Below are 12170 nucleotides of genomic sequence, written 5' to 3'. Positions count from 1 at the left end.
CCCCACTCCCCCTTTGTAAATGAATGGGATGGAGAAGAAATGTGCCCCATAGTGGTAGAATTTTTGAAATGCAGAGAAGAGCAAGCAGTGAAATTCACAACAGCCTAGTATCAGGGTGACCCAGCCCAGGTCTCCTATTTGCCAATGACAACCGGGATGGTCTGAGACAGAGTACCTAACCCTTGCCAGGCGATAGAAAATGCTTTAAAAAGCAGGTCCTGCTGCATAATACGTATGACTATGAAGTTATTATGATTGAATACCTAAAACATTTTAATGGCAGTGTAAATGAAGGATTTTACTTTTAGTATTTTCTGTGAAAATTAAAATGAACAAAGTGGTAAAGATTCCCAAACTCGACTGGTTATGAATAAATGACATTTCAGAGTCTTTGTGATGGACTGCCCTGCCCACCTGTGTGACAGGCATCTGCACTTAGGGCAAAGACTTTATATCCAACAGTTCCCTTAAATAGGTGGCTCACCCTCATAAGAGAAGCCAGAGAACTCATTGTAACTTCTGGGTTATGAGGGGATATTTTAACAACCGCTTGCCTCTATCACTGTTATAGACATTAAATAGGGCAAAATCACTGGCAGCAACAACTTCTAAGGAAGGAACCTATCGACAACAATGAATTCTAATAAGAAAACACTTCTTATTTGGAGAGTGAGGGATTACTTTTCATAAATCAAGTTGGTTTTCAACCATGGTTCTTAGCATAACGATTACTTTCTACACGGTAGAAAGGAAGTTTTTCCTTCCTTGAGAGGTTGCATGCCATGATTAGATCAGAAAGCTGTCATAGTAAAAACTTTAATCAGCTTTGCTGTCTCCTTTCAGTCTAGAGTTATATCTGCAGCTTCCATATGGGGCAGGGATTTCCATCCTTGCCAACTGTAAGTGATGCCCCAGGGAGGCGTTATGGAAAAAAATCATGTTCCTTTGGGGTTGTTCACTGCTGTGGCCAAAGGATTCTTTCCAGTTACCCGCCCAGATGGAATTCATGGCAGCTTAGCAGCCTGGATGCTGACATGATAGAAAGTATAAGATATTGAATTTCTATGTGTCTATGTGATTTCAGCTTTGATCTTCATTTTCGATTATGCACTTAATCATGTCCATGGAACTGTCCGAGCTTGGTGCTCAGGAGGAGATACTTTTCCCATTATTTCAGTCTTAAATACTTTCTCCAACTTAAAAGGAATCCACCGTGTGTAACTTAGAAAATCACTATTCATTTTGTCTTAGAAAATCACTATTAGAAAAATCACTATTCTTTTTTTTTTTTTTTAAAGATTTTATTTATTTATTTGACAGACAGATCACTAGTAGGCAGAGAGGCAGGCAGAGAGGGGGAAACAGGCTCCCTGTTGAGCGGAAAGCCCAATGCGGGGCTCGATCCCAGGACCATGGGACCATGGCCTGAGCCGAAGGCAGAGGCTTTAACCCACTGAGCCACCCAGGCACCCCGAAAAATCACTATTCATTCTGTCAACAAAGTAGTACATTGAATAATTGAGTTGCTATTTCATGATATTGCAGGAGTTTGACCAAGACGAGAACTGTAGTCATTCCATATTGGTTAGTGAAGGAGGAGATCCAAGTGGTGATGGACAAGATTGGCAACCCGGGACAGAAGGTATCTGGGCTATTATTTGTGTTATTGTGTACACTGATTATTTGGACTCCACTCTCCCCCAACCCCGCCACCCCAATTTCAGTAGTCTTGGTAGACAACTTTGAAAACACAGAAAAGCTCAAAGGTCAAGAAAACCCACTCACAGTCCTATCCTTTGATCTTTATCTCAATCAGAGTCTTGGCCACTTGCCAGCTAAAATGGCCATCTCTCTTATGTCTCTCTCTTGATTCACCACACTCCAGTTCAGCTGGCATCCTCCCCCGCTTTCCTTTTTGTCTGATAACATCTTTTCCCCCATTTCTTTCCTCTCAGAATCTTCCATCAGCTCCAGGGATCTGTTCTCTTCCAGAAACAAGCATGTCTCCTTCAGCTGTTATCCCAGGGCTTCTCTCTTCAGAAAAAGATGGGGAACTGAACAAGGCACTAAAGCCCCAACTCTCAGTCTTTTATTCCATGAGGACATAAGTCTGGAATTTTCCAGAACAACACCCATTCCAAATATGTTATCCTGTCATATCCATGAGTGCTTTTGCATTTAACAGACCACAAGGTATTTGCAGATTCTCACTTCAGAAAATAGTCTCCACAAAGATCACAATGATCTACTCACCTATAAATTTCTTAAATTAAATGTTTATTCGCACTGCTCCAGTTTCTCTTCGGCAATTTTCTGGCTTCCATTTCTAACTCTGCAGGGAAGCTGTCCTCTTGGATTCTTTTCTCCGCAACCCCGTGAACCTCCTCAAACGCCGCACTGCCGGCCCAACCGCTATCTCCTTTGCCCCCTTATGCGATGCTGCCCTCTCCTGTCGAGCTCCTGTCTCTCTCAAACTCACTTGGAATCTCCTTTGTCCAGGCTTAGGGTGGAGAATAACTAAATAATTAAAATTTAAAAAATCCTGGCCCTCTTCCAAACACCCGTTGTGGTCTGACTTTGACTTTTGAACACTTCAAAGCAGAGTTCTCAGAACAGTTGTGTCCCAAGTACCCTCCAAGAGATTAAGTAATTTGTTTATTCTACTCTATTTGGAGATGACTTGCCATTTGAGGTGCAACTAATTCTTTTAAAATAATTGATAATGTCAGGGGGGACTGGGTGGCTCGGTTAGTTAAGCTTCTGGCTTCAGCTCAGGTCATGATCCCAGGGTCCTGGGATCGAGTCCCGCATCGGGCTCCCTGCTCATCGGGGAACCTGTTTCTCCTTCTGCCTCCCACCTCGACCCCCACTCCTTGTACTCGCTCTCTTGCTCACTCTTTCTCTCTTTCAAATAAATAAATTAAATCTTTTAAAACGTTTATAATTTTTTTTTGCTGTACTCTTTTTAAAAATTTCTTTCCAGCGTAACAGTAATTTTTTATAATTTTAAAATATAAAAAATTTTCATAGAGGAGTCATAGCACATATGTAACACCTCCACTAAGCTCTTGCTTAAAATTTGAGCTCTTGCTTAAAATTTTGCTTGAAATTTTTCAAATTTGAAAGAAGCGATTATGTTTCTGGTAAATTTTCTTCTCATAGTTATTAGTCTTTAGTAGTTACTCTTTCAAGTCACAAGTGTGAAACAAAAATGTTTGGGGCACTAGTGTGCGTTGTATTCATCTTAAGTATCAACAAATCTCTTTAACTCCCATTTACATATTTTTAACATACTTGAAGTTGTTGATGTTTAAGTGCTTGCACACTTTATAAAGACTTTATGTATATGCCATGTGAGTTTCTATCCTGTTGTAGATACACACATTTAATCATTTAGTTTATCTTTTTGTTCACTGTATTCTATTCAAAAGGGAGTATGACCAAAATATATATGAACTCTATAATGTTTAGATCACACCCATAGACTTTAACAGCTAAATATTCCTGTAGCCTGCATTGGCTTAATTATAGGCTTTTATAGATGGTAGTTTATAAAGTACAATTTATGCCACCCCTAAAAAATTCCTCATCTTGGGCACCTGGGTGGCTCAGTTGGTTGAGCAACTGCCTTCGGCTCAGGTCATGATCCCGGGGTTCTGGGTTCGAGTCCCACATTGGGCTCCCCTGCTCTGTGGGGAGCCTGCTTCTCCTTCTCCCTCTGCCTGCCACACCCCCTGGTTGTGTGCTCTCTCTCTCTCTCTGTCAAATAAATAAATAAAATCTTAAAAAAAAACCCCTCATCTTTTTCCTTAGTATAAACATCTTCTTGCATTCATCAATTAGCTATGTTCCTAGAACAATTATCAGATGCAAACCTTGAAGACTACCTTGAACATGTAAAATTCCTCTCTTCATAAATGGAATAAGAACTTATTTCCTAAAAGTACTGTGCTTAAAAATTTTTAATGCAGTGTATCCATCAGGATTCTTGTTGCAGAAAACAAAATTTAATTGAGTTAGAAATGAAGGAAGTTAAAAAAAATATTAGAAAACTCATAGACCATTGAAAAGCCAAAGGAGAACAGACTCTAGGTTCGATTGTCAGGAAGAATTCTGGTAATTATATCTCAAAGGCGGCTGCTCACCCCCATATCATGCATGCTGCTCTGCCCCAACCAGGAAGTTGCTCACATATCAAGCTTGGAAAATCATCCACCTGCAGACAAGAACACCAGCAAAAATGATGACCGCATCCTACCTTTTTCATGTAACTCATGAAAAGACTCTGTCTCTTCAGTTGGCTTTCTGAACTCGAGTGGCAAAGGAGACTGGAAAATATAGTTAAAAAAAAAATCCGTGTTGAGATTCACGGTTTAGGAAATTATAAAAGTGTGGAGAGGGTGTCAAAATATTTTGAACTTTGATGGCCATCGATTTAAACAGAACCAGCAGAAAACACAGGAAAGGAAGACACTTCTGGAGACAATAATGTTTCATCACTGAGTGAATTAGACTGGGCCATTTTTCAGTTTTCATTTTAATAAGGGCTGAACTTTAGCAAATGAAGGATCATTTTCCCACTTTGAATATCATTTTCACCTCTTCTGCAAAATTGTTTCTGGCTATATTTAAACGTCGCCTTAGCTTCTCTCTACTGTAACCTATTTCTGGTAGGCTTGCTTTACCTCTTCTTAAGTGGAAGGGCACACTCGGGAGCAAGGGTTCTACTTCTACATGTGAAAATGCATCATCTTTTCTGGCCCACTGGGTAGGTTCAGAGGTTCCCAAAACCATTCACACTATTAGAGAGACAAAATGGGGAACATCTGTATGTTCCCAGCTGATTTCAGAGTCAGCACGTTCTACAATCCCCCCCACCAATTTAGGACCAACAATTAGGATGGGGCCATTAGTTTTGAACAATTTCCGCAAAGGCAGTCACACAGGTATTCCTTACACTTGAATTCCAAGCCTCTCATTTTTTGCTGATAAATAGTGTGGTGGTTAGGCTCTTTGAAAAAATTTTAAGAATATATTGACCATTCCAGGGAACCCCATTTTTAGACACGTGCTCCTTGCTATTTATTAGAAAACCTGCAGTCATGTCGTCATATTTGGAAAACATCAGGAAGACCAAAGGTAGATTATTCAGGAATATTCCCGAAGTCACCCATGAAGAGCAGACGGGGGGATGTAGGTCCAGATCTGTCTGATTCATACCCCTCTTTGATCTTCTCTGCTCTGCTTCCTTCCTAGCATTCTATCAGTGGGGCTGATTAAAGCCATAGCTCTTCTAGGCCTAGGGAGACTCACTAAACGGCCCTAAGAAACACAGAGATAGGACTGAAGACTGGGACAAGCACTGGGTTGTTCTAGAAGGATACGTCTTTACGTTCCTGCAACAACATTTGTATACTTCTCTCTCTGTCTGCTTCTGCTTGTGATCTCTGTCAAATAAATAAATAAAAATGTTTAAAAAAAATTGAATCTATAAATGTAAATTTAACATGTTATATTGTAAGCAAGCATTGATTCTACAAGTTGGAACTTTCTTTTTTTTTTTTTTTTAGATTTTATTTATTTATTTGACAGACAGAGATCACAAGTAGGCAGAGAGGCAGGCAGAGAGAGAGGGGGAAGGAGGCTCCCTGCTGAGCAGAGAGCCTGATGTGGGGCTCGATCCCAGGACCCTGAGATCATGGCCTGAGCTGAAGGCAGAGGTTTAACCCACTGAGCCACCCAGGCACCCCCAAGTTGGAACTTTCTGTCTTAAGGGTTATACTGGAAATCATTCCATGGAATCAGATAGGAGTTGATCAAAATTCATACACAAGCAAGTTACTAGGGGGCCACGTAAATGATCTCATTGAAAGTTCCCAGTGGTTGTGTGAAGTAGGTGTCATTAGTTGCACATTACAGAAGGAGGTCTTGTTTGCTCCATCCAGGGAGAAAGCATTGCTCATCATAAATCTTTGTTTCATACCTGGAAAGTTTTGTTATGCACTATTTTTTTGCTCACGTATCTGTCATTTGGATGTCTTCTTTGGAGAAACATCTGTTCGTGTCTTCTGCCTATTTTTGAATTGGATTATTTGCTTTTTGGAATTGAGTTATATAAGTTCTTTATATATTTTGCATACTAACCCTTTATCAGATATGTCATTTGAAAAGGGCTTCTCTCATTCACTAGGTTGTCTTTTAGTTTTGCTGATTGTTTCCTTTGCGGTGCAGAGCTTTTTGTTTTGGTGTACTCCCAATAGTTTATTTTTGTTTCTGTTTCCTTTGCCTCAAGAGATATATCTAGAAAAATGTTGCAATGGCCAATGTCAGAGATATCACCACCTGTGCTCTCTTCTATGTTTTTTATGGCTTCAGGTTTTACATTTAGGTCTTTCATCCATTTTGAGTTTATTGTTGTGTGTGGTGTAAGAAAGTCATCCCGTTTCATTCTTTTGCACATAGCTGTCGAGTTTTCCCAACACCATTTGTTGAAGAGACCGTCTTTTTCCCATTGCACATTCTTGCCTCCTTTGTCATAGATTAATTGGCCATAGAGTTGTAGGTTGATTTCTGGGCTTTCTATTCTATTCCACATTCTTTAATTATTAAAAACATTAGCTAAATAACCAGAAATAAAATACTCAGTTCCCAGGGTCACTGGAATTTATTACTTACTTCTTTTTATCATCATCATGTGTTTCTATAGGTGTTGAGATTATTGTTACTTTTCCAAGAGATGTCAGTTATCTCCAAGAAGTGAGCCAAGAAGATTTGCAAGAAAACAAGTAAGGAATTTTCTTTGAAAGTTTAGGCTGAAATTTAAGTACAAAGGGATACTTGTGTGGTAACCTATATTTTTAGTAATTTACCCTCCAAAAAACACTCTAAAGCAGGGGTTGTAGTAAATACTATTGTGGCAGGAGCCGGATAATACACGTTTTAGGCTTTATGGGTCATGTGGCTTCTGTTGCAATGATTTGGCTCTACAATAGTGGCTCCAAGGCAGTCATAGACAGTATGAAAACAAATGGGTATGGTTGCGATCTGATAAAATTGCAAAAACAGACTGAAGTCTGGCTTTGGCTCCTAGGGCAGAGTTTGCTGACCCTACAGCAATGCCACATAATATGTGATTCCGTGGTCCTTCTATTACCAGTCCCTGATGAAGTCAGGACAAAACGTGAAAATGTAAACACTTAAAAAGTTGTTTTCCAATGTGATCAGGTAATTTTAGGTTCACTGATCTGATAATGAAAAAATGGGGGTTTGTTTTTATGGTTTTGATTTTTGTTTTATTCTTATAATAATTCACTTTTATTATAAAAATGCCACAAAAGTGTCATTCCACAATGGATTGGAAAATTTAAAAACTGGTCCTTTCCCAAAGATAGTTTGAGAAGTCCTGAGCTGGCTAATGCCTTTGGGAGAAGGAAAAGAGTGCATCCCTTATGTCTGCACTTTCCCCCTCTGATTTCTCTGCCAGGGAAATAGGGAGGCGGATGATGTGGGGCATGAGTCAGAGGGTGGAGTAGTCTTGTCCTTTCAAGAGTACAGCTCTTCCACTCAGCAGCACCACTTGGAAATAGTTCTCCAACTTTCTGGTGATGTCAGGCTAGACTGAGAAGTGGAGATCCAGAAAACACAGGGAGTAAGTTTTGAATGAAACTCCTCTGTCCTCCCCACTTTTAGTCAGATAACCCCAGTGCATCGAGAATGGGCACGAGCACATGCTGTTTCTCTCCCAAATGAGATGGTGGACTTCCAGACCAAGACACTGACCATGGGGCCTTTACTTTTGAAGAAAGAGGAAAGTTCCAAGGAGCTCTGTGATGAGAATGTGGGCTTTTTGTTGCCAAGACCTTGCTTAGAACCAAACGTCTCCATGTCTGTAGTCAGAGAAGATGTTCCTCACTTTCTGAAGGGGCAGCAAAGAAAATCTGAAGGTGAGTTCATTTAATTGCAGTAACCCCTTTATTCTTCTGCCAATAAATTATCTATCTATCTATCTATCATCTTTTTCTTGAATGTTTGAAAAATCTGTGAACTCATATTTAGTTGATGTTTACCTGTGGGGATTAGGGGCTTACATGGAAGATGCCTTCCTCCAGGATTTGAGTTTGCCACTCTCTCCAGCCCAAGACTTATTTACCAGATAGCAGCCCTGGTGCCAGCATTTTCCCTTAGGGCAGTGCTGTCTTTGGTATTTGCTCACCACTGTCCTAAACCAATTGGCTTAAACCTCCAGGGACATACCTGTAGTCCAACACGGTGCATTTACTGGCTTACTGCAATAAAAGAGAATGCACAGCAGAGAAGCTGTCAGGGCAGGATTTTCAGTAGCTTCCTGAGAAGAGGTGCATAAAGTGTACTAATGATGGTTTTTCATTGTCTCCGTTTCTTTTGAACTCTGTTCTTTCCATTTGTTTTGTTCTCTGTATTTTCACATCAGAGGCTTTCCTCACACATCCATTGTTCCTTGGCTTGGCTATCTATGTGTGTTTCTTGACACTAAAAAGTGCTGTGTGCTCCAGGGAGAGTGTTGAATGGGCAGAGAAAGACCTATATGGTTGAGTGAGGGATTCCACAAGTGTAAGTGTGCACAGATAGGCTTTTCTCTCGGTCAGTTTTTCCTAGACAGGGAAAACCCAAGCCCCTGACTGTGGATTGAAAGTCTCTCAGTTTGCAGGCTTTCCCTTAATCCTTTTATTTTCACTCCAGCACCCTGTTTCTGCTCTCAGCTATACCTCCCTAGCTCCTTAGTATTTTTGTCCCAAACTCTTCAGAAAGTAAACTTCCAGCCATTGCCAGGAACAGAGAAGAGCAGCTCTGGTTGAGTGGGGCAGGACAGGGAAGCTGGAAACCACTTCTTCCCCAGACTTACAAGCAACCCCTTTTTTTCATCCTCACCTTCGGAGGTACCCAGCATCTTCAATTCCGGCTCCTGTCTGGAGTTCTTATTTCTTACTGAGTTCTTCCCCTGCAGGCTGACAGCCAATCAATTATTCATTCATTAAGTTTTCACTATGTAAAATTTTGTTGACTTTCCTCGTCTGCTGTCTCGTCCTCTGAGCTTTTGTTGTTGTTGCTGTTCTTGTTTACTCCTTTTTAATTTCCTTTACTATCACTATAGTGAGGTTTGTGGAATGGAGAAAACCTGGCACATTCGATCTTTTAACTGGAATTCTTTACACATTATAGAAAGGCCTTCAACATTTAATGCTGAAGTATCTACCAGCAAGATCTCACCTCTACAATCTCACCAGAAATGTTTGAGTGTTTTTCTACCTCATGTCAACGCTGAATAACATTTATCCAAATATTTATAATAAGGTTAGAAAGGTTTTTTCTTTTTTAAATCAGGAGGTTATACACATGCACCCAATTATACTTTATATTCAGTTGTATTTCTGGTATTAACTTGTAGCATCTTCTCAACAGGGAAACCTCAACCTCCAGAATATGACCTCTCAGAGGGCAAGGATTTTGTCTTTGTTGTTGACAACTCTATTGCCATCTATCAGTCACTCATCAAGCACTCAATAAATATTTGTTGAAGAAATGCATAAAGAATTGGAAGGTGGTTTTGCTAGCTATGGCTAAGAGGAATGCTCAAACCCCTCTTATTGGTACCCTCTTCTTAGGTACCATTTTTCACCCACCGATGTCTTCTTTACCTGTGTTATATCTTAGAGAGGTCTGTTTCTAAGCCAGATTTTAAAATGACAACCTGTGGGGGCACCTGGGTGGCTCAGTGGGTTAAAGCCTCTGCCTTCGGCTCAGGTCGTGATCCCAGGGTCCTGAGATCGAGCCCCACATCAGGCTCTCTGCTCAGCAGGGAGCTTCCTTCCCTTCCTCTCTCTCTACCTGCCTCTCTGCCTACTTGTGATCTTTGTCTGTCAAATAAATAAATAAATAAAATCTTTTTAAAAAAATGGTAACTTGTGGCTAAAACGGACCTGGATTATATTGTGTTCGACCTTCAAAACACTAAAAAAAGGGGGTGGGTGGGAAATTTCACATAAAATCTCCAGCTCTCTGGCTCCTCTTGATGACTGGAGAAACCAGCAGTACTAAATTATCCATTTGGAATGGACAACATCACTTGGAATTGTGTAGTAGATGTCTTTTTATTTTTTTTTAAGATTTTATTTATTTATTTGAGAGAGAGAGTGTGTGTGAGAAGGGAGAAAATCAGAGGGAGAAGCAGACTCCCCATGGAACTGGCAGCCCGATGCGGGACTCGATCCTGGTACTCTGGGATCATGACCTGAGCCCAAGGCAGTGGCTTAACCAACTGAGCCACCCAGGCACCCAGTAGATGTCTTTTTAGTTGGGGCACATAATTTCAGCTCACTACCATCCCTATCTGTCCCATTTCATCCATTTATGGGACCTGCCTTGACACTGGACACATGGGACCTTTTGGCTTTAACTTCAAGCTGTGGTGGTGGGTGGGTGGGTGGGTGGGGCTTTAGGCACCATTCTGACTTTTTGGTAAAAGGACAACCACTAGGTCGACACTACCTAGTAAATCCCATGTATGATCTATCCCATGTTTAAGTTCAAACAATTGTCCCTGTTATACATGAATATTTGTTTTCACATTTCTGTATGGTCCAGGTTTAATGAACAAAAAGCGCTAGGAAGTGAGGTTAAAAGATGATTTCATGATAAACATGTCCTGGAAATTAGAGTTAGTGTACTGCTCAGAGAGATTCAGACATTTATTTCCTCAGGAGCTGTTTGCTTACATTCAAGGATCATCAAACCCAGAGATACATGCCCCCTTTCTCCTGGAGACATTTGCTTACATTTCATAGTAAAGGTCATTCTTTCTTGGGAGAGAAAGAAGGGTTGAAGTACCCATCACTCTGAGTCTCATAATTTCAGGGTTCACTTTTGTGGTGCTTCCCCACAGGTAAACATCTGGTGCTCACTGTGTTGCCCTGTGGGGAACTGAGGTGTGGGAAGGTGGTGCTATGATGCTTTGTGAGTAATGCTTTGTGAGTAATGGGTCCATTCTCTGACCCAGAAAGCTTGTATTTCCTATCAGAATATAAACATAAACATAAATATGATTATGAATATCATTATGAATGTAAATGTAGATATACAAACACAAACATGTATGTGTATGGATGTAATATGCATATTTTATATATATATATGATATACATTTACAGTTGACCCTTGAACAATGTGATGTTTGGGGAAACTGACATAGAAAATCGATGTATAACTTTTGACTCCCCAGAAACTTCACTACTCATAGCCTACTGTTAACTGGAAGCCTAATCAATAACATAAACAGTCAAGTAACACATATTTTGTATGTGTATTATATACTGTATTCTTACAATAAAGTAAGCTAGAAAAAAGAAAATATCATTAAGAAAAATCATAAAGGGGCACCTGGGTGCTCAGTCAGTTGAGGGTCTGACTCTTGGTTTCAGCTCAGGCCATGATCTCAGGGTCTTGGGACTGAGCCCCATGTCGGGCTCTGTGTTCAGCACAGAGTCTGCCTGTGATTTTTTTCACTCTCCCTCCACCTGTACTCCTCCCTCTGCTCTCTCTCAAATAAATAAATAAAATACTTTAAAAAAATCATAAAGAAAATACACTTACAGTACTGTATAGCATTTATTGAAAAAGTTCACATGTAAGTGGACGCATGCAGTTCAAACCCATGTTGTTCAAGGGTAAACTGTATATAAGTAAACATTATATATAAAACAGCATCCCCCTTCAGCGGTGGGAGCCTGAAGTTTGTTTGTTTGTTTTAAAGATATTTATTTATTTATTTGATGGGGGAAGTGCAGAGGGAGAAGCAGACCTCCCATTGAGCAGGGAGCCCAATGCAGGGCTCAGTTCCAGGACTCTGGGATCACGAACTGAGCCGATGGCTGTCGCTTAATCGACTGAGCCACCCAGGAGTCCCCCTTTTTTTCTTTTAAGCCTTAAGTTTTCTATAATCATTCTATACCCACCTCCGTGTGGATTACAACTTGAAAAGTTCTTTTTTTTTTTTTTAATTTTGTTTATTTATTTGAAAGAGAGAGTGTGAGAGTGAAGAGGTCAGAGGAAGAGCAGACTCCCCGCTGAGCAGGGATCCCGATGTGGGACTCGATCCCAGGACTCCAGGATCATGACCTGAGCCGAAGGCAGTTGCT

The 12170-nt window shown here is 40.5% G+C and overlaps 1 protein-coding gene across 1 annotated transcript in view; it reads left to right on the top strand.

The window, feature by feature from the left end:
• MAP3K19 (mitogen-activated protein kinase kinase kinase 19) overlaps positions 1–12170 on the top strand; it is a gene marked incomplete at both ends in the record, with an annotated part of 54268 nt that overhangs the window by 26004 nt on the left and 16094 nt on the right. Inside the window, 3 exons of the mRNA XM_080799257.1 lie at positions 1546–1642; positions 6707–6785; positions 7690–7943. Of these exons, the coding sequence (XP_080655383.1) occupies positions 1546–1642; positions 6707–6785; positions 7690–7943 (430 nt within the window). The remainder of the gene's footprint in view (positions 1–1545; positions 1643–6706; positions 6786–7689; positions 7944–12170) is intronic.

This window comes from Martes martes (genome assembly GCF_963455335.1).
Source record: "Martes martes genome assembly, chromosome: 3".
Classification (NCBI taxonomy): Eukaryota; Metazoa; Chordata; class Mammalia; order Carnivora; family Mustelidae; genus Martes; species Martes martes.
Note: the sequence above shows the minus strand (reverse complement) of the source record. Positions and strands in the feature narration are given on the sequence as shown.